This window comes from Miniopterus schreibersii (assembly GCF_964146895.1).
Source record: "Miniopterus schreibersii genome assembly, chromosome: 11".
NCBI classification, from domain to species: domain Eukaryota; kingdom Metazoa; phylum Chordata; class Mammalia; order Chiroptera; family Miniopteridae; genus Miniopterus; species Miniopterus schreibersii.
Window position 1 is genome coordinate 16654207 of NC_138111.1, and position 23389 is coordinate 16677595.

At 42.8% G+C, this 23389-nt stretch overlaps 2 protein-coding genes across 5 annotated transcripts in view; both read left to right on the forward strand.

Moving 5' to 3' along the window:
- ECPAS (Ecm29 proteasome adaptor and scaffold) overlaps positions 1-4190 on the forward strand; it is an 85914-nt gene extending 81724 nt beyond the window's left edge. For all 4 annotated transcript variants that reach the window (XM_081150684.1, XM_081150683.1, XM_081150685.1 and 1 more), the window contains one exon: positions 916-4190. In XM_081150684.1, coding sequence (XP_081006810.1) covers positions 916-1055 — 140 coding nt within the window. In that variant the 3' untranslated portion in view covers positions 1056-4190. The remainder of the gene's footprint in view (positions 1-915) is intronic.
- A 5414-nt stretch (positions 4191-9604) lies between these two features.
- Positions 9605-10555, forward strand: OR2K2 (olfactory receptor family 2 subfamily K member 2; the record flags this gene model as incomplete). Its single annotated transcript, XM_081151532.1, has 1 exon — positions 9605-10555. The coding sequence occupies one exon, from the start codon at positions 9605-9607 to the stop codon at positions 10553-10555; it is 951 nt and encodes a 316-aa protein (XP_081007658.1).
- Positions 10556-23389: the final 12834 nt, after the last annotated feature.

The window sequence follows — 23389 nt, forward strand, 5'->3', positions numbered from 1 at the left end:
TCCATGAAACAGGCTATTTAGACTCAGTAACACTGCCCACCTTGTAATGCCTTTTTGCTTGTTGAACTGAAAGAGCTGGGCTCCTAGTTAGATCACTGAATTCATACCGTTGGCCAAATATGCATGACTATATTCTAGATGAGTAAATGAGGCTAAATGGTGAAGTAACTTGCTTGAAACCATATCACTAGAAAGTGGCAGAATGTCATAAGTAAGATTAAGATTTAGGATCTTTACTTTCTGAGTTTCTCTGATGCTTCCCTTAAAGAAAGTAATGAAATGTCATCTGTTGAAACTGACTTTGCAATTGTGAAATTTACTCAAGGTTTTTTTTTTTGTTTTTTTTAAAAATATATCTTTATTGATTTCAGAGAGAGGAAAGGAGAGGGAGAGAGAGAGATAGAAACTTCAATGATGAGAGAGTCGTTGATCGGCTGCCTCCTGCATGCCCCCAACTGGGGATCGAGCCCACAACCTGGGCATGTGCCCTGACCGGGAATCGAACCCCTATCGCCTGGATCCTAGGTTGACACTCAACTGCTGAGCCACTCCCGGCTGGGCTCAAGATTTTTTAACTGAACATACCTTAAAGAGGCTTTTTGTGTTGTTGATGGCCTTTTTGTCACTGTGCTTTGCCTCGGCCTTCCTACTTCCCTCTGCTTCAGCATCCCTAGATTCTCTCTGTCCACCAGCAGAGGCAGAGGATGTGACTCCCTGTTCTCAGGTTATTGTCGGCAGTTAGGGTTTGGGACAGCTATTGAACCTGTGATCGTTATATACCTAATTGTTATCAGGAGGTTGCTTTGCATTTATTGGGGGATATGATATATGAAGGAAGAGCAGAAAGACTAGTTTGCATTTTTTGCCTTCTTGTTCTGTGAGGAATCCTTTTTTGTTCTTTCTCTTTCCATTCAGAATCAAAACAGTGGGAAAGCTTGACATCTGAATGCAGAGCACTCCTGATTGAGTCTTTAGCAACTATGGAGACAGACAGCAGACCTGAGCTGCAGGAGAAAGCATCATTACTGAAAAAAACACTTGAAAATCTGGAATAATTTAGAAGGGGAGGAAACAAACAAGTGCCATGTTCATTGGGGTTGAAATGGTGGTATTCTTTGAAAAACCAAGTGGGAAAAGTAAAGATTAATCTGTAGCATGCATCATTCCTTGGCTGAAATAAAAAAAATGCCTTAAAATTTTGTTCCTTATTAGCTTTATTTTATTTGATATTTCAAATATTTGGGCTGAGTGAGCTTAATGGAACATGGATGTTCAAGAGGTGGTTTTGGGTAAAACTGATGGGAATAGTTATGAGAAGACTAAAGCTATTATTAAAGGAATAGACAAAGTTGTAGAGCAAGCTGGATAAAAATCTTAGAACTGAAGGGACTCTGTAAATCACGTTTAACCCCTGTGCTTTACACCTGAAGAAATAGGCTATGCAATGACAGAGCTTCCTTTCTGAGGCCTGTGCTAAGGCTGGAATCCGGGTGTTTGATGACCTGCCCAGGAAGTTTTCTTTGACGACCTGCTCTCCAAACAGGGCTAACCCTGGCCTACCTGAGACACTCCCAAGACAAAGTGCACACAACAGTCCTTGAACCACATTGAACTGAACTGAACTGAACTGACATCATTGGATTCTTGAAATTCAGAAGCTGAGCATGGCCTTGTCATTTGTTTAGATGATTGGTTTTTAGAAAATAATTGTTTAGCATCTTTACTGGTTGAGAGGGAGAATTTGGTCTCCATGTGATAGTTCATTATCCTTTTTTTTTCTTGTTTTTTAAATCCTCACCTGAGGATTTATTTTTTTTATTGATTTTATTGAGAGAGGAAGGGAGAGGGAGAGAGAGAAACATTGATGTGGGAGATGAACATCGATCGGTTGTCTCCCATATGTGCCCGGACCAGGGTCTGAACCTGCAACTTGGGTATGTGCCCTGACCGGGAATTAAACCCACGACCTTTCAGTGTATGGATGATACTCCAGCCAACTGAGCCACACGGGCCAGGGCTGATTGACCTTTTGCAGGCAGATGCAGGTAGTTAGGACAAGATTGCTCATTCTGTCTGTGGTTGCTTATTTTGCAAAACCCAAACCAGTAATGAAATTGTGACTGTTATGATTTAGACCATTTATAACCTCAAAACCATAAAAGCCACTTAAAATTTTATATCCACTTTTATGCTAACATTGTGATTTTAAGGTAGAAAGGAAAGCATTTTAAATCGCCATCTGGGAATGCTTGATACCACGCAAAGTAAATTATTACAGTTAGGGTTTCTTCCTTCGCTTGTACTGCTCATGCCCCTGCCTGAGGGTGTAGGGTAAGGGGGAAACAAGTTTAAGGTAAACTGAGAGCACTGTAGCTCACCTTGGATACCAAGCACAAAATTGGTTTATACTCACTATTGACCCCTTACTGACACCAACACCAGGGTTAAAAGTTCATGTTCATTATTTTTGGTGGTCTCTGCTGAGCCATGTATTTCAAACTTTGTTGACTGTGACCCACAGTAGAAATTAACTTTTCACATTTGACTCAGAACAAAGAGTGTGTGTGTGTGTGTGTGTGTGAGAGAGAGAGAGAGAGAACGAATATGAAATCTTTAAAATAAATGTTTCATGAAATAATTCAGACTCTGTGTGTGATATACTTTGATCCCTCCCTCACCCCTTCTATTTTAAATGCTCACTAAATTTATTTCCTGACTCATAAATGGGTTACTGTTCAGCTTGAAAAACAGTGCCATAGGTAGTACCTAAACTTGGCTGTATGAGGTTGCTTCTGATTGGGAAAGGGGTTTACAAATGAAAATTTAAGTGTTTATTATCAAAACATCCTCTTAGCTGCTAGTAAATATAATTGAGTTTTAGTAGCATCATGAGTTTTAAGGAACCCGTCTTGGACTTCCGCTTGAGAACGGCTTTTGCTTAAGGAAAAATCAGCTTTGGATGTTTTTCAGAAAGCTACGGCTTCACAGGTATTTTCCTGATCAGTACTCCCCCTTCCACTAAGTGCCCTCTGACTTTTATCTCAGTACCTGGGCTGCTCTTCCTAAGCAAGCATGCAGGGTAGGTCAGGTTTTTATCAGAAACTAAGAGTGTCAGGGCAAGAACTGTGCTCATGGCCCATAGGAAATGTTAAAGCCTCATCAAGTTTTATGCTTTTTAAACTTTCTGTTATTTCACATTGGGAATTTCCCATGGTGCTGAGAGAGGTGCTAACATAGTTGAACCTTAGTGCTTAGTGCTAGTGAATTAATTTCTCTCAGCTTTCTAACTTATATACTTCATGCCTTCATCTTGACCAGCCACGTCTTTTGCACAGCAAGTAAGGCTGAGCCATGGTCTCCCGAGGCAGCCTGTGTGCACAGGTGTGCACAAATGTATTTAAAAGGGTTAAAAACAGAGTTTGTGGCTGTGGAATGTCGACACTGGTGAACAAATGGGAGGACCGTGCACGTTTCTGTCTTCTGTCATTTTCCAAAGCTGTCTGGAACAGGTGTTTATGGTTTTTCCCCTAGGAATATTCAGTGCCACTTGTCATACAGGCAGCTGGTTGAGATAGTCCAATTACTGAGTTCCTTGTTCCTGGAATGAGGACACCAGATACATCTTCGTAAATGTATTGATTTGTGGAAAGGAAGTTCCTGAAGTTTGGCGATTGGTCAAAACAATGGAAGTGGTATAACATTGTCTTTTTGGTGATAAAGAGCAGCAGTTTCTTTACTGTTTGCGTCCGATTTCTAATTGCCGGTGTGTCTGCCTGTGATGCAGTTTACCTGCACAATGAAACGGACTGCCACCCAATCCCCATTGCTTTCCCCTGCTATCTTTTACTTGTGTATTTACTAAGAAGAAAAAGGAAAGAAAAAAAGATGTGACCGTGTTGATCTGAACACTGCCGGTTGGGGTGTTTCTTCCGGCCGCTGCCCCAATATGTTCATGCTGCTCGTTAAGTACAGGGAGTTATTTTGACATTGGCATTCATTGCAATGTACAAACGGTTGTTAATGGGTGTATATGTAACAGATTTTTGTATTTTATATGCAAAGTCTTCATAGAATCCTCTGCAATATGTACTCGGCCAGCTAAGCATGTGATAGTCTTATCTGAAAGGGAAATCCTACCCGTGCCCAAGAAGATGCAAAGTGGTAAATAAAGGCTGCATGACCAGCTCTTCTGAAGTAGTGCATTGCTTTTCACTGGTTCTCTACGAAAATCGTTTCGCTTCTGAGTCATGGACTAGTTATACTTTAAAAACCAAAAGTGCCCAACTGCCTGCCTCTGCTTGTTCATTAATTCCAGAGTGTGCTTGGAATCTTTTGAGTCATTTGGGGAGAAGCTGTCATGGGCCCTCTGTATATTTGTGCGTAATATCTGAGGGCTTTTAGGTGTTCTTTTTGCTGCTGCTGTTAATCCTAACGAGGATATTTTTTCCATTGATTTTTAAAAAAAATTTTTTTATCGATTTCAAAGAGAGGAAGGGGGTTGAGAGAGAGACATCAATGATGAGAGAGAGTCATTGGTCGGCTGCCTCCTGCATGACCCCTGCTGGGGATCAAGCCTGCAGCCCGGGCATGTACCCTGATGGGAATTGAACCTCGATCTCCTGGATCCTAGGTCGATGCTCAACCGCTGAACCATGCCGACCGGGCTCCATTGATACTTAGAGAGTGAAAGGGAAGGAGGGAGAGACAGAAACAATTGGTGTGAGAGATACATTGATTGGTTGCCTCCTGCACGCACCCCGACCTGGATTGAACCTATAACCCAGATACATGCCCTTGACTGGGAATTGAACCCTTGACCCTTCAGTGTACTGGCCAATGCTCTAACCACTGAGCAACACTGGCCAGGGCTAGGTGTCCTTTTTATATGTAACTTTCAATATTAGACTGTAAATTCCCTGACAACTTCCTCTTTGAATTTCTAGGTTTAATCACAGATGTATCCTGCCTTTTAGTTTCACTGAGCCTTTTCATTCTGAGAGTATCAGCCCATTCTTTCTGACCCCAGGTCAAACCAACTTCTACTTAAAGGGGAAAAAAACCCTCTAATCCAAAAATTCTTGCCAACCTCATACTACACATTCTTTCACAGACATTGACCCTTAAACAGTCAGAATTCCTGAACCAGACATCCATGGGCTATAAGGAAATGGTTATTGTTTTAAGGCACTAAGGTTACTTTGTTAGGCAGCAATAGGAAGCTGATATTTCTTATAGTGGTTAAATTTTCATACCATGTTGGAAAATTGTGGAACACTGTCTACTGAAGGTGACTTAAACGTGTTCTATCACTTAATGTTTTCACTCCGTAGTATATACCCAAGAGTAATGTGCACTTACATGTACCAAAAGACACACACAGGCTGGTTTATAACAGTTGAAATAGCCTCAAAGGGAAGACAATTAAAATGTCTAACAACCAAACAGTATCCTGTATCCTGTTGAGACACTATCTAGTTCTACCAGTTATCGAGGGTACCAACATCTTCAACTATCATCGAATTGTCTATTTCTCCCTAATTCTGTCACTTTCTATTTCAAGTATCTTGGGGCTCTATTTTTTAGGTCATGTATATTTATTCTGTCAAGATTCTTGAGTTGGGGGAGGTCTGGTGGTGGGTGAATTTCACCTTGATGGTCTCCACGGGGCACACGACCACTGTGGCCTCGGGCCGCGCCAGTGCCCAGGTGCCCAGCAGCTTGCTGCTGAGACACTGGCCGGCTGCCTTGGGGACAGAGCGGTGGAGCAGGATGCCGAGGCCTCAATACAGGCCTGGGACGCCCAGCTGCCGTGGTGGGGGCGAGTGCTCCGTGGGGAAGCTGATGCACATGGCGAACCCAGCTGCCAGGACGCCTAGGGGACCGGGGACCCAGGTCCTGAGACCCCTGGCCAGGTCCCCATCCCTCACCCCCCTTGTCCTGGTGAGGTGCAGAGAGGCGACACACAGGGTGAGGCCCCACATGCCCGCTGGGCACCAGGTCTGCTGCCCCCCACCTTGTGAACTTTTAAGAAACATTTTTTATGAACGATTTGAGGCTAAGTTGGAGACATTTTGCCCCGTTAACACTAACTACTTTGGTATTTAAGAACGAGGACACTGTCTCACATAACCACAGTACAGTTACGAAGCTCAGGAAATTTAACTCATACAGTGTTATCGTCTAATCCACAGCCCATTCAGGTTTTATCTATTTTCCTAAACATGTCCAATATTTGATTTTTGTCTTTTGTCCTAGTAATGTCCTCGAGAGCTCAGTTTTTCCTGGGTTTAACAACACTCAGTGCTGGGTCATACTTGGCATCATTGCACGTAGCTGTCATCTCCTTAATCTCCTGGAACATTCCTTAGCCTTTTAGCCCGTTTGTTTCCTGATGTTGACTTTTTCAGTTAGAAATACAGTGTGTTTATTTTGCACAAAATTCCTCAATTTAATTTTGTCTGGCTTTCCTTCATGATCAGATTCGGGTTACGTAGTTTTGGTAGCAAAACCACAGAAGTGATGCAGTGTCCTCAGTGCATCGACCAGAAGGCAGGTAGAGTCCGTTTGTGCCATTACTGGTGAGGTTGAGGTGTTTCTCCTCCAGGTTTCCCTGCTTGAAGCTGTTATTATCTTGTTTTGGAAATTATTACGTAGTTTGTGGCGAGATACTTTGACACCATGTAAATATTCTGTTTCTCATTCAGCTTTTACCTATGACAACTGTGGTATGTAAGTTGACCGACTATAGCATTTTACCTATCGTAATCTATTACCACACCCACCTCTCCTCCCTCCTCCCTCCCTCCCTCCCTCCCTCCCTCCCTCCCTCCCTCCCTCCCTCCCTCCCTCCCTCCCTCCCTCCAAGAACTCATGCATTCTTATTTAATTCTGTGGATTATAATCCATTTTTACCATTATTTATTTTGATGTTCAAAATAGTCCCAGACTTAGCCTATGGGCCTCATCGAGGGCGCATCTATGGCCCTTTGAACTATCCTGATCACTCTCTGAGGCCTCCTTACATTCTGTGTGGAAAGGTGCCCCATCCTGCCCTTTTCCTGCTCCAGCCTTGGTATCGGCCATTTCTCGAAGGAGCTGGGTTTTCTTTTAGTTGAGAATTGTATTTGGAAAGCAATATCTGGGTGCTAGGTGTGTCCGTTGCTACTGGGGGTTCGTTGCTTTAAGGCCCTCTCCACATGTGCATATTGAGTAACAATTCTGATTATTTGTTGAGACAAGTGGTTTAAAGAGTAAATTTTCTTCCCTGGATCTCTGAAAACTAGGGAGTAGTTTCACAAATGAAACAATACACATCTTAGAATCCTAGGGATATCTTTTCTCTATATACTGTTAAATGTTCCACACTGTAATCATCCAAGTACCAGTGTCTTGATATAGCGAGGATGGACAGGGAGGAATGGAAGACTTTGTTTTTATGAGTTCTTTGAAGTTATTTTGGCGAAACTGTGGTTCACTCTTTGTCTCAACTTTTAAAAAAACTTGATATAATTGGATCTTTGGGACACGATCCCTGAAGGATCTGAAGTTTCAAACCATTTTAATATATAGCTGCTGAACTTTTAAATTGTTCAGGGACAATAGGTATTCCCCAAAACAGGATTTAAATTTACACAGTATTTCAGTTGCTCCCCTTTGGTATTTTTAGTTACGGAGCTAACAGTCAATACTTTAGAAAGAAATGAATTGCACTGTTGATTTTCCACGTAGTACATTTAACATTTTTGACGTGGATGCATTTATTCTTTCTTGCACTTAGTGAACTTTATGAAGTACATCATAAAACAGTATGTGGAGTTGGTGGCAGAGACTTTAGGTCAGAGGACCAATTTTTCTTGGCCACTATTTTTAAACAATAGAAAATATCAATTCCCAGGCAACTGGGCTGATTTTTCATTCTAAAAAAAAAAAAATAGTGTTTTCTTTTTTTAAATCCTCACCTGAGGATGTTTTTGTTGATTTGAGAGAGAGAAGAAGGGAGAGAGGGAGAGAGAGAGACTTCGATGTGAGAAACTTTGGGTGCTTCCCGTTTGGCATATAGACGACACTCCAACCAACTGAGCCACCCAGCCAGGGCAAATTGTGTTTTCTTTGCTAGTCTTAAGAGCAGCACAGAAAATGTAAGTTTCTTTAAAATAATCTCTTGCAATAGTATAATAAGATTTTTGTAGAGAATTTGTTAGATATAAAATTTGGCAGAGAAATCTCTAAGAAATAATTTAACAAATAAATAAGAAGTAACTCCTGTGATGTAGAAAAACGGTGCTCTTAGCAAGAAAAGCAAGGACTCTGCTGCGCAAGTACCGCAGGGGGAAGCAACACTGACAAGTGTTCCCTGGGCCACTACGCAGGGGGAGACATAAGGTATCGCCCGCGACGACATTTCTACCATCACCGTCCATGCCACTTTCAAAACATGGAGACCTGGGAGGCAAAGGATAACATTGATCGAAATAGAGAAACAGGAATAAAATGCCAGTGATGAGAAAGTGAAGACTGAAATATTAAGCTAAACCATGTAATTGAAGAATTTGTCTATGACAGGAAGAGCGAAAATAGGACGGCAGTTTGCCTGTGAAGGCTGCGTGACAATGAAGGGGGTTTTTAAGAACAAGTATATTTAAAGACAGAAAGGAAAGAACTAGTGGGGAAAGGAAAAATATCAAAGAGCAATGTCATTGCAAAAGCAAGGTAAGTTGTCGTAAATTGTTTTGTTAATCGTGTGAAATGTAAATAAATAAAACCGTAAGTGCCTTGTTCATAATTAGGTGATCTATAATCTTTTCAAAGAGATTTTAAGATAATTTAAGCAGGGAGTTTAGTTTCTGCATTTCATGGACCTTCATGAGCTTTAACGTAGACTAGGAGTGTTGCCTGGGTGTAATTTTTAGATCTATTTGCACACTTACGAAGGGATGGGTCTCAGTAATGAATGAAACTGTACATAGTGGCTGCATCACTATTTAAATGAGGTGGGCTCTTTTGTGTGCCTTGTAATCTGGCTCTTAAATATAATCAAAACAGGTATCTACAATGCTCCAAACAGTGTCATCATTTCTGAAGCAAGTATATAGACCTCCAAGCAGTTAGTTGGAAAGGACGGAGTTCATTTACACCCAGAACGTCGTAGGCGTTAGTTTAAAATTCATTTGCTTGTTTCTCTCAACATTCCTCCTCTTGTTCCAGTGAAGATCACGACTGGCTTTTATTGTACAAATGTGCTTTCTTTTCCTTGCTTATCTGGCTTACTCTTCTAACTTGTGCTCAATAATTTATTCAAAGTTCACTCATATTTTTCATCATTCGGTACTTTCAAATCTTTACCGAAAACCTACTGTGTGTCCAGCATAGGATTATGAGCTGAGATGAAATATTAGTATGTTAACTCTCATTGTCAAATTCACTCTCTAGTAAATTTTGTTGTGGCAGAATCAACTTTGTATGTAGGTCGTATTGTGTTTATAATAGTGAAGGTAAGTTTGAAAGTGTTTTCCTAACTAAATGAACATTATACTTTATCTGTCTCTGTGTTCTCAGGTGACATGAAGAGAATAATCCTAGAGTAACTACAGGTGCAAAAAGGGAAATGCAGGGAGCAAACCTCACCATTTGGAGCTTTTTTTCCCTGGAGGGTTTTTCTAGGTACCCAAAGTTAGAGATTGTTCTCTTCGTCTTCAGCCTTGTAATGTATCTGATAACCCTCCTGGGAAATAGCACTCTTATTTTAATCACTATCCTAGATTCATGCCTTCAAACCCCCATGTACTTTTTCCTTGGAAATCTCGCTTTCATGGATATTTGCTACACATCTGCTTCTATTCCCACTTTGCTGGTGAACCTGCTGTCATCCCAGAAAACCATTGTCTTTTCTGGGTGTGCCGTACAGATGTATCTGTCCCTTGCCATGGGCTCCACGGAGTGTGTGCTCCTGGCTGTGATGGCCTACGACCGTTACGTGGCCATCTGCAACCCGCTGAGGTATCCCATCGTCATGAACAGGCAGGTCTGTGTGCAGATGGCCGCTGTCTCCTGGGTGACAGGCTGCCTGACCGCCCTGCTGGAAACCACTTTTGCTCTGCGGATGCCCCTGTGCGGGAATCGCATCAATCACTTCACGTGTGAAATCCTGGCGGTGCTGAAGTTGGCCTGCGGGAGCTCCCTGCTCATGGACGTGGTCATGCTGGTGGTCAGCGTGCTCCTGCTGCCCCTTCCGATGTTGTTAATTTGCATCTCTTATGTCTTCATCCTGTCCACTATTTTGGGGATCAGCTCAGCAGAGGGCAGAAACAAAGCCTTTTCTACCTGTGGTGCCCACCTGACTGTGGTGATCTTGTATTACGGGGCTGCCCTCTCCATGTACCTGAGGCCTTCTTCGTCAAGCTCGCAAGAAATTGATAAAATCATCTCTTTGCTCTATGGCGTGCTTACCCCTATGTTGAACCCCATAATTTACAGTTTAAGAAACAAGGAGGTCAAAGATGCTTTGAAAAAACTGCAGGGCAGAATATCATTGCATCAAACACATGCAAGTCTCTGATCGGGTGCCTGTGGTCCTACCCGGGGCCTGTCCCGGGCAGAACCCACCAGGGAAATTCTAGACAATATACTCAGCCTTAGAACATGGGCCTTAGCGCTGTAATCTCACAGCTGTGAGATACGTGTACTCAGAGTGATCGCCTGTGGGCACCAGTAGATTCCAGCTGGCGTTTAGTACTGTTTTCTGTAGTTGCGCTCCCTGGTTGTGAGAAGTTTTGGGCTGTGGAGTTGGCGCACATTTGTTCCAGAAGGAAACTTGGATGCGTTTAGAATCAGTGACTGTTAGTGCCAGAAGAAACTCGGGCATCTCCTCTGCCTTAAATCCTTTCTCAGATGAGGTGGGAGCATAAGGAAACAAATAACAGATTATGCAGCAAGAAAACAGACTCAAAGGAAAATTGAGACTCCCCCAGTGTCACACAGTTGCCCAACTGGAAGTGCGGCCCAGTCCTTTTGTCTTCCTCCCAGAGCTTGTTCTGCACCCCGGGCGGCTCCCCAATTCCCCTCCCTCTTTCCAAACTCCTGTTAAGGCCCCTGGGCTCCGGGGAGGCACCCACTGCCCGCCTGGTCTGCTCGCCGCCAGCCTTGCTTTCTAAGGGCGTAGACGCTGTGCCGGTGCACCGCCCACACGCCGCAAGACTTCACGTGGGCCAGTGTGTTTCCTTCACTGGGCGACTCACTTCACACGGGCAAGGAGTCCTCTCATCCTGTACCTTTGAAGGTTTATAGCAGTGACTCAGTAAACTAATAAAGTTATCGGCTTTAAACTAATCACTTTATTTGAGAAGTAAGTACCGCTTGTGAAAATCAAGAAGAGAACATGAGCAATGAGGCAGAGTGCTTTATAAAGATCTAACAACCACAGAGGCCGCTTGCACCAGTTGTTTTAAACCTTTGACTTGCTTGGTTGAAACGCAGAGTGGGGCCTCCATTCCCACACACTCAGTGGCTCTGGGCTGGGGTCCTGGTAATTGCGTTTATAATAGATCCCCAAGACATTCTAAAAAATGGTCGTGGGACGACCATACTTTGGGAGACATTGTTTTCAGTGAAGGTCTAATCCTGAAAGAAAAGTAGGATTGTTTCTTAATTTCCCTTTTTTCCTTTAAATTTTATTTTTTCTTCCGTTCTCCCTGCCTCCGTGGGCGCCTTCTCACTCGCCTATCCCCACTTCTAGGGCAGGGGAGGGGAGAGGGTTTTGGGTGGAGGGAGGTTAACCCACTTGACAAATTTCAAAATATGAAAGATCTTAGAAGGTTTAGCATTCGATGTCGAATTCTGGATGATTGAAGTCTACGACCATTCCCTTAGGTCTCGGGCTCCCATTACATGTCCCTGGATGTGGAACCTACATTTAAACAGGCTTGAAATCACCACACGGCAAACTCTGGTGATGGAGCAAGTGGACACATTTGATGCCAGATGTTGCTGCCAAGAGATGTTGATAGTGGGGGGTGGAAACAAGCCCTGAGTTTGGGGGGCGGGGGGGGCAGCTGCCAGGAAGCTGCATAGCAGCCAGAGGTAACTATTTCTCTACTGAGCTACCTCAGCCTTCGCAACCCAGATACCACGTTCATCTCTTGGCAATTTCAGAGCCATTTTGAAGTGACATTTTATAGTAGGCGTCTATTAGAGTGGCGCTGGATTTTATGTGAGAGTAGAACGAATGATCGCCTCCCGGACTTAGCTGTTATATGTGTGGCACCCAACTGAAACAGGAAGGGCCAGAGTTACGGAAACAGCTGAAATCTTTTCTTCAAAGAGGGAACCAGGAGAACTTGCAGGGTCTGAACACACTGTAATCAGCGTATCAGCTTTGACACAAGAAACTGAGCAAAGTGTTTCAGAGTGGCACGCGGACCAGAATGGGACACTGAAACGTTAGAAATGACCCAGATTTCAGAAAGAGGCCCACGGTGGGACCTGGGCAGATATCTCCCTAGCAGCAGGAGTTCAGTAGCTACAGAGATATGTGACATCAAGTTGCTGTGAAAAACGAGCGAATGTAAGAACAAACTGTGTTTTATCTAGTGTAGCATCACTCAGGCTAGACTTGTAAATGGCATGTGCCTCCAGGGGGACCAGCTTCCGTCTCAGCCAGCACTAATTACAGTCATTGCTTTCATAGGGAAGGGATCTTTCCCCCTATTGTTAAAAAGAGGAATATATTAGACAGAGAAGGTCAATCACCTCTGACAGAGTTAATTCCTGAATGATTATATGACCACAATTATGCTTTAGGAAAATCTGATCATGTCACTTCCCCGCTTGAAATCCCTTGGTGGCTTCTTATTACCCTAAAACCCAAGTCCTTAAGAATAACACGCGAGGACTTTCATAACCTCAGAGCTCACTCACCCTTTACATTTTTCACTCTGGGCACACAAGATTTCTTTTCGTTCCATAAAAGTGCCGTGCTCTGTCTCGCCAGTCTTTAGGAAGAGCATCTGCCAGTCACAGTTTGTAATTTGATAGTCATTTGGGGGTTGACTCCTTTAGTGTCTCCCGCGGGCCTGTGGGCTCACTGAGGCGAGGACTGGGTGGGTTTCACTCGCCACCGTGTCCCCACGCGTGGCTCAAGGTCTGGCGCAGGGCGGGCGCCGGTGCGCGCTTCTGTGAAGGACCGAGGGCCCATCGAGCGCCTGTTGAATAAAAACACGCGTGTAATAAACTTTTTTATTTTTTATTTTTTTTATTTTTTAAATTTTATTATTGTTTAAAATATTACAGATGTCCCTTTTTCTCCCCAATGGTAATAAACTTTTGATGGCCATCCAGGTAGGTGCTTGACCGTTCCTGTGGCGAGAGGGGGAGATGTCAAGGGTGACTTCTGGGCCGATCGTGTCATTAACTGGCACAGGGAATGCCCGACAAGCACCAGGTTTGGGGCTTGAAGGGTAAATCGTGAGTTGGTTTAGACATGTTGAAGCGAGGTGCTGCCTTTTTTGTTTTTTCTTTATCGCAACAATGTTGAAACAGCAAACCACTTGCTTTCCCTGGGGGGTGAGCGGGGCTCCAGGCTGCCTCAGCCTCCCCCAGCTCTCCAGTCTCTTTCACAAATAGATACGGGGCTGGTGGCCTGCAGCTTGCTTTTCAAGTGATTTTAAAAAATGCTAATACATTGTTTATTCATGAGCTAATTTATTGATTCAGTAGAGACTTACTCAATATCTAATGAGTGTGAGGTGCTTTTTTGGGTGTCATGGGGGCTACGGCCGTGAGCAAACATGCATTTCTGTCCTTAAGGAGTCCGAAGTCTAATAGGAAAGACATGCATGAAAATACCTAAAAGCTTGAGGCAGAGCAATCATTTCACATGATAACCAACGCTTTTATGTTATCACACATCATAAAGGTAAGAAATCTTCAAGTGATTTCTTTGGCTTTGGTGTAAGGGAAATGCTGGCCTCAGAGTGACTTAGGAAGTATTTCTTCATCTTCAATTTTTTTGGACGAGTCAGAGGACTGGTATTAATTCTTCTTTAAATGGTTAGCGGAATTCACCAATAAAGTTACGTGGTCCTGGGCTTTTCTTTAACGTGACATTACGGATTCAATACTCTTACTAGTTATAAGTTGGTTCAACTTCATATTTCTTCTTGAGTCAGATTTGGTAGTTTGTGTGTTTCCAAAATGGAAAGGAGGGTGTAAATCATCACCTTTGTTTGTAGGTGACATGATCTTGTGTACAGAAAAATCCTAAACAATTGACAAAAATAGCCAACTAGTAGAGCTAATAAACAAGTTCAGCAGAGTTTTGGGATACAAGGTGAATGCACAAAAACCAGTGATATTTCTATATAAGAGCAGTCAATCCAAATAAGAAACTAAGAAAACAATTCCGTGTAAATCACATCAAACAGAATGAGAGATTCAGGAATATATTTGACTTAAGGGTTTCAAGACTTGTACACGAAAAGCTACAAACTTGTTGAAAGAAAATCTAAATAAATAGGAAGCTATCCATGTTCATAGATTGGAAGACTTAATATTATTAATTTTTAATGAAATTAAAAAAGTTATTGTAGTTGAAAATGCATATAACATAAAATTTACCACCTTCACTGCTTTTAAGTGCACTGTACCATAGTGTTAAGTAGATTTACCTTTGTTGCACCACACGTCGCCAGGACTTTTTTATCTTGCAAAACTGAAACTCTACACACATTGAACAACATCGCCCCATCTCTCCTCCCCCTAGCTCCTGGCAGCCACCACTCTACTTTCTATTTCTATGAGTTTTGACTACATTAGATGCCTCGTGTGTGGAATCAGACAGTATTTGTCTTTTTGTGACTGGCTTATTTCACACAGCAGAATGTCCCTAATGTTCACCCATGTTGTAGCATGTGACAGAATTTCCTCTATTATAAAGCAGAATAATATTTCATTGTATGTATGTACGGACCACATTTTCTCTATCTGTTCATCCATTAGTGGGCACTTGGGTTGCTTCCACCTCTCGGCTATTGTGAATAGTGCGGCAATGAGCCTGGGTGTGTAGAGATCTGTCTGAGATCCCGCTTTCAGTTCTTTTGCATATATAATAACCACAGTGAGATTGACTGCTGGATCATATGGTAGTTCCATTTAAATTTTTTGAGGAGCCTTCCTACTGTTTTTCATAGCGGCTGCACCATTTCACATTCCCACCGGCAGTGCCCGAGGGTTCCAATTTCTCCATACCCTCAGCAACACTTAAAAAAAAATGAACAATTCTAATGGGTGTGAGGTGACCTTGTTATGGATTTGACTTGCATTCCTCTAATAATTAGGGAAGTTGAGCACTTTTTAAAAAAAATATATTTTTATTGATTTCAGAGAGAGGAAGGGAGAAGGAGAGATAGAAACATCAATGATGAGAGTCATCGATCAGCTGCCTCCAGCATGCCCCCTGCTGGGGATCGAGCCCACAACCTGCCATGTGCCCTGACCAGGACTCGAACCCTGATCGCCTGGATCCTAGGTCGACGCTCAACCGCTGAGCCACACCTGCTGGGCTGAGCACTTTCTTCATATGCTTTTTGGACTTATGTATATCTTCTTTACAGAAATGTCTATCCAAGTTTTTTGCCCATTTTAATTTATTTTATTTTGTGGTCTCTATGAAGTCCTTGATTAAATGGTAAATTCTTTAATATGTGTATCATGGCTCTTTTTCAGATTTTTTTTAAGACTTTATTTTGGGGGGGTAGATTTAGGTTCACAGCAAAATTGAGGGGAAGGTAGAGATTTCCCACATAACTCCCACCATTTGCACCTTTATCAACACCCCCCACCAGAGTGGTGTATTTGTTACAACTGATGAACCTATATTGACCCATAATAATTACCCCAAATCCATAGGTTACATTATGGTTCACTCTTGGTGTTGTATATTCTGTGGGTTTGGACAAATATTTAATGGCCCATATCCATCATTATGATGTCATACAAGGTATGAAACTTCACTGTATTTGCAGTATAGAAAGTGGGGTACATTTCTTAAACTTGAGAGTAATACCATTCCTTGGACCCTTTTCTGAGTCCTTCGAACCACCCCCACCTCTCAGTACTTCACTGTTACTCAACAGGAGAGATCATTTCACTTTGAATTCCCCTTAGGAAACTTTCTGAGAGAAAAGTTCTCTTCCTGATAAACCTCAGTTGGATTTTCCCCAGCTTGTTTCTAATCTCTTGCTCACCCACGGGGCTGAGTCCCACGGTGTCTTATTTAACCCGTGTGCACCGCCAGGGCAGCAGAGCCACTTGGGTCTAGACTATAACGAAACCCAGTGGAACCAGCTCCCTCCAGGGCAGCGAGAACTAGCCTGTGCCTTGGACTTGGGCAGTGCGAATAGTGTCATAGCTAAGAACTGAGGGGCTGCAGAGAAAGAACAGCGTTATGCCTGTCTCGTTAGGTGTGGCTTGTTAACAAGACGTGCTCTGGTGCTATTCGGAGAGCTCAGAAAGTAGCTGCTTCCCCCCAAGGGCCCTGCGAGGACCTTCTCAGAGGGGCGGTGGAGCATCTGGAATGAAGGGACTAGCTGGTGTGCATGTATTTTACTGCTCCCTGAGCAAAGAGGCACCTTCCCAGCGTGACCCTTTCCTTGTCTTCCAACTTCCTACCTCAGATGGGCCTGTCGAGGGACCAGCACGTTTCCCTATATTTCTGTCCTCTTGAACTATCTCAAGGGCAGAACGTTTCCTTAACATCATGTTAATAGCAGCATCGTGGCCAGGACAAATCAAGGGCTAGTACCATTCTACTCCATGTGGGTCAGAGTTGTGTCTGCAGCGTCTGATTTCTGATGGAACATCCCACTTACTTTAGCAATTTTTCTGAGCATTCCTGGTCCTTAGGCTCCTGCTTCCATTATCAGATTGCCTCCCCGCTAGCCGTGCTTGAAGGAGTAAACTTAAATCGCTCATCAAAATTCTTCTTAATTTCCGTCTAGCATTTGTTGCCTTTCAGCCACAGGCAAAAGTTAGCACCGGATGGAACCGACATCTGCAGAAAGCATTCTCGTCTAAGAGAGGCGTTGATAAATAGGGGCTGTCCTATTTTATGCAAGTATTTCCCAGCTACATTATTCTTGAAAAAATTATTTTACCTTCTGTTGTGTTTTTAAATTGTACAATGGATAAATATCTTCTTGTAAAAACCATTAAAACAAAATGCTTTAGCAGATTCTCCTTCCAACACATTCACACCCTTATCCCGGTCCCACCCCCAGAGTTCATTTCTTTAATCATAACCATGTATCAAACTGATGCCTTGGCCTTGTACTTCGGGCCTCCAAACTGTGAGAAATAAATTTTTGTTTTTTACAACCTACCCAGTCTATGGCATTTTGTTACAGCAGCCTGAATGGGCTAAGATAATATGTAACTTGCTATAGATATGTAGATTAGATAGTGATAGATAGCATGTTACTGACCTTATACAAATCATTTCCATTCTTACATATGGTTTACGTACTTGCCTATTCATTTCTGAAAGAGAAGCTAGAAAGTCTCCTACTATGATTATATATTTTACAATTTCTCTCTCTAGTTCTATTTGATTTTGATTTATATATTTCAGAGCTACTCATTTAAGTCTATAAAAATTGATGACTGTTGTGTCTTTTTTTTTATTGTATCTTCCTGGTGTATTAAAATGTGCTTGCACAATTATTAATATGTTTAATCCTCTTAGTTTCCTGTAATAACTTTTGTCTTATATTTAACTTGATATTACTGTTGCTACAGTTTGCTTTTCTTGATATGCCTTTTCTCAGCCCCTTCTTTCAATATTGCCTGTTATTTTAAGCCTGTCTCTTTTAAATAGCTTAAAGTTTCATTTCACCCCCTCACTCTGTGAGTCTGTCCTCTAATACAAATTTTACTCATTTATATTTATTGTTGTTTATGCTTTATTTAAGCTTCTTTCTACCCTTTATTTGCTCATTTTTGCTCTCTTTTTCCTACTTATGTCCCCACCCCCATTCTGTTCTTTATTATTTCTCCATCTTTTCTTGCTAGTATAGTAGAAGAAATAATACCATACACATATTTCAGCTTACATTTTCTAATAATGTCTGTCAATTAATATCTACCTCTGTATCAGTTGGCTATTGCTCTGATGATTTTTTAAAACAGCAAACTCTCCCCAAACTAAACTCACACTCGATAGCAGCCTCACCCCCACGCACCTGTGGACTTTCTGAGGCCGCTGGGCCAGGCCGGGCTTGGCAGCAGCTGCGCTACTTGTGGGGCTCTGAGGGTTGCCCCCCCCTTACCAAGGCGATTTAAAAACGCACACAGTTCCTCTTTTCCTTCGGGCCTATTGCTTCTCATGTTGACACTGGAGGTTTTTTGTTTCAGATTGCTGTTTTTAGCTTAAAGTGTATACTTATTAAGACAAGGCCATGCAGGGCACTGCACGGATCCCCGTTTTTGTGGCGGATGCTGTGAATTGCTCATCAGAACCCCCATCAGGAAAGAACTCTCAGCTGCAGGGAATGCTGCCAGCGGTCAGTTCTCAGCCCTCAGGTGCCACCAGGGCTTGTTTTACTGAAAACAGCTGCCTTGCCAAGGTCATGCCCTCTTCCCGGGTGGTCACGTCCGATGACTGTACAATATGAGGGTGTAAAAGCTCAGCCCTCTTGCCCCAGCCTAAGATGGTTCTAACCCAACTTTTGGTGCTCCTCAGAGAATGAGCTAAGGTTTCTGTTGATCTTGCTTCGCTGCTCAGCTTATGCCAATTCTTGCTCCCTTCCCCTCCCTCTCTTCCCCAGGTGTTGGTCCTCGGAGCACTTTTGAATGAACTTTTTTACGTACTAATGTCTGTGTCAGGGGTGCCTCGCCAGGGAATCCGTCCTGGGAGTTGGCGCAGATGGTCCCCCACACCCGGAGCCAGAACAAAAAGCTCCTGCTGGGTAGGTTCATGGAGCTGAATCACCCCTTACCTGGCTGGCAGAGGACTGACTGTTGGTGGGCGCAGCCCAGGCAGCCCCTGGCATAAACGAGCAGCATGAGTGCTGAACAGCCACCGTCGGGTGAGTGGGACTGCCGGTCAGTGGGCGGGAGTGCGTTAGCTGGGCAGTGTGTCAAGCATTTAATAAAAATAAGAGAAAAAGCAACTATTATAAGGATACTAAAATTGAGTATCTATCCCGAAGCTCAAATGACACTTGGAGAAAAATAATGAAAAGTTAAGAAAGTGTAATAAATTACAAGCTAAATGTGAAAGCCAGAGGTCCTCCTCGGCATCCTATAGGGAGTTTCTCACCTATGCCTGGGAGGGAGAGAAAGCAAAGGCCCAGGGTCACCTCTTACCTGTAAGAGAAGCTGAGCTCTGAATCGAGGCAGGTCTGCAGCGCCACGGTTGGGGGAAAATAGGACCCTGACACCTTGGCTGGGGACAGTGATGCTGACGCTCCGTAAAAGTCCTGACGGCCCAGGTTTCCCTGAGCCCTCTGAGCGGGCAGAAGCGGCCCAGTTGACTTGTGAGGCTGCAATTCCCTCCTTGCTTGAGGGTGCTGCGGGGGCCCCTCTCCCTTGCTCCTTCCAGGATGTGCTTCCCTTCCCTTCCTGACCCAAAGCCAGTAACTAGGGTGAAATTACACGGCTACCCAGCAGATGTGCTGGGCCCGAGAGGCGGGAAGGAGCTCGGCCTCAAAGGAGTGATCGAATTTAGCTGCCAGTTCTTGCAAAAGCTGGGAGGAACCTGGGGTTGGATCCTGAGGGTTCCTGATCGAGGGGAGAGGGGCGGGACTGGAGGTTGAGCAAAGGAGAGGTTATCAAGTTGAGAGCACTCTTTCAGGGACAGAGTATTTTTAAATAATCTAAATGTTTCATATATAAATTTTTTTTGGCCTTTTTATATAACAGAATTTCCCCCCAATTGAGTGAGTATAGACCTCCATTTTTAGTTGCTATGTGGGATTCCATTATGTGGATATGTCATAATTTTAATATTGCTTTGTGTGCCTCGGAGTGGACACGCGCTCCTTTCACGAGTAACTTCATTCTGTCCGTTGGTCAAGGAGCAGGCTCTGTCCCACAGTCCTGTGACTCGGTCTTGCCATGCCGTTTCCCGTTCAGCTTGGATGACAGTCACCATTTTTGTCAGCTGTCATTTCTGTTTAGAATTGCCACGCATCTGTTTACTTTAGTGGGACAAAAGGAAAGTGTTACTTCCCAGTGATGCTGCTTTGAGTAAAGACAGTCCTGAAACAGCAGCTTTTAATAAGCCTATTTGCTCAAAACAGGAAGACTCTTCCAATAAGAATTTTGTGTTGGTCTGAAGACTGCTAAAGGTCTTTCAGTATTGTGCCTTGTGGTCTTATGATACTAAGTATACACTTACAAGGAAGAATTAATTCTATTATGACAGGTAGTTTGGCTTACCTGTCCCCGGCCCCCCCATTTTGTAAAATGGGATTGACCTCAATATTTCCAAAGCAGTATATGGAGGGAATCTTTACTTTGAACCCTTTGTAAACATCAAAATGGGAAAAGAACGATACATAATCTGCTAAAGTCAGTTTCAGGAGAATTATATACAGTGAGCACATACATATATGTGGGGTTCTGGTATTAGTTTACACCTGGTTTGTAACTATGAGAATTTTCCTTATTCTGATTCAGGCCTAGATTTCTCAATAATTTAAGTTCTGTGGATGTTGTTCCATAGAGTAGTCATCGTAAAGCTCAACTTGCATGCCATTTTGAAGCTCTTGAGACGGAGGAGCAGCCAAGGTGTGGTCTTTCCTCCCCAGGGGAGGGAATGCTGAGGCCAACAGGGTTCAGACAGATGGGGCGTAAGGACTGTGCCAGAATTCGTGGTGGAACAGTGACAATGAAGACAGAGCAGAAATGCATGGCGGGTGCTCCCTCTTGGGGCATCATTTCGGTCCAGCAAAGGGGAATTCTGAGCATGGCGTTCAAGGTCGTTCGTCAAATGCCTTTGGCTCAGCCTAGTGCTTTCTTGCTAGATTTCATAGCATTACTTTTTTTTTTTTTTTTTTTAAATCAAAAACTGTTGTAAACCCTCAGAGAGCAGAAACTTCTGAAAAGAACTGTGTTCATTTGAACAGAGAAAACCAGTTTCCAGTGTCAGGGGCATTGGTGGAAAACAGCACCAGGAATTGCACAGAAGTGTGAAGAGCATGGGTGGCCGATGCTGGCAGGTGGGCAAGAAGGACTCTGATAATATGAGTTCTCTTCTGAGGAAGCTAACAAAGCTGGGTATTGGCTCAGAGCAAAGGGCCATATTACCGTTACCCAGGCTTAGATATTTCTTCTAGCTGGTTTGCCCTGTGGGCAGTGAAAGTCTATTTGTCCTTCCGTCCCTCCTCTTTCTCCACTCTTTCCCCTCTTCTTACCTCTCTTTCAAGTGGCATATTTGTATTTTCCATTCTCTTTCCACATGCCTCGAACCATTTCCTTCCATCTGAATCTGATCTTTCTTGATGTTTTATTATTAGTTGAAAGTTATATATGTATATTTTAAAGTAAATAGGCTCACCCCAAAAGACAACTTCCTTGATAGCCTAAAAGGATAAATTCATTAATGTTTTCTAAGTTACTTTTTCCAACCTGATTTATTTTGGATCTTGGGCTCATGCTAATTTTTATAGTTGCACGAGGGGGCACTGTTGAGTTGTAAACATCCCAGCAGTGTTTGCCTGGTTTATATTAATGCTGAACTTGCAATTCCTTTCATTTATGTCAGTATTTCACCTTCTGTGCTAACAGTAGGATATGAAAAAGATGTGTGGATTTGCTTCCAGTGTAGAAAAAATAATATTACTTAAAACAGTGTTTGTTGAAAGCTAGGGAGAAAAAATGCATATTTGTGAAAAAGTACTGATTTTTCTTTTGGCTTTTTGGGTTATAAATTCACATTAGTGATACAGCCAATATACAAACCACAGTTGTAGCAACCAGAGAAAGAAACAGGATATGACCCCCCTTTGTAAGATGCTCATAATATTCCCAAGGAGGCAGGGGAAAACTCCATTCATTTGCAGTTTATTTGGAATGTTCTTTTCTTTGCTTGTCATTTTGGAATGGATTTAACTGTTGCTAAAAAGTTACAGGAACAACAGTCTCGTAGCTAGAAATCATCTGTTTCTTCACAAAACAAGTTCGCCCCAGACCAGCCGTGTGACCCGGCCCAGCAGCGCCCGGCCTCTGACCCGGGTCTTGCTGGAGCAGCCTCTCTTCGGGGGCTGAGAAAAATTCATGTTCTAAGTCCTTCCTGCTACGTCTCTCCAGTTTCGTGCCTGCTGTAATGATGAGTCCTTTTTCCTTTTAAACCAGATACTGAAAAGTAAACCTAAAAATCCAAATCTGTGCAACAGAGAATGCAATGTGCAGATCTGGGATAAAATAAGCCACAAATATTTTACCAGTACCATGATATTCCATTGCACAATTTAACACATTTTTATTTGGTTGATTTGAGTTCTCTCATTGGTAAAGCTAGTGTAATTGTGTGAGCATTTAAACTGTTTTCAGTATTATTCAAGCTGAACCTCAAAAGATTCTATTTAAAAATTTTTAAATTAAATTAAATTTTTTCCATCACCATTGATCCCCGCTCCGCCCTCCTCTGCCTCCACACCCTTGCCCTCCCAGCAATCACCAACAAAAGATTCTTAAATTTGATTTTTTTTGTGTTAATAGAATCAGATGTAAGTCTGGTTTTTTTCAATCTATGCTCAATAAAGTTACAAATCTGTTACACTTAACTACAGCTAAAATATCATTTTACAAATATTTTAGGAATGATATGCCCTTATTAATTTCCATTAAAAAATATTTATGAAAAGATACACATTTGTTTATGTAGTTACTATGCACAACTAGTTATTTGTGATTCTTGTTCCGCTGATGTCCACCCTCCACCGAGGAACTAGATATACCTGGGTTTTTTATCCCAGCCCAGCAGGCTGCTAGTCCTGGGGTTCACTTGGGCAACTTATTTGATGCTCTGAGTCTCAGATTGATGAAGATGATAATACTTTCATTATGGTGACTTTGTAAGGATTAAATGATGCACTAATGTAAAGTTGTTAAGTGGGCAAAGTATTGCCCAGTCAGTGTGGTTCAGTGGTTGAGGGTTGAACCATGAACCAGGAGATTGTGGTTTGATTCCAGATCAGGGCACACGCCAGACTTGCGGGCTCGATCCCCAGTAGGGGGCGTGCAGGAGTCAGCAGATCCATGACTCATCGTTGATGTTTTTCTCTCTCTCTCCCTCTCCTTTCCTCTCTCTAAAATCAGTGAAAACATTAAAAAAAAAAAAAGTGGGCAAAGTATTGAGTGGAATCTAGTGTGCTCCCTTTTGTATCCACTGAAG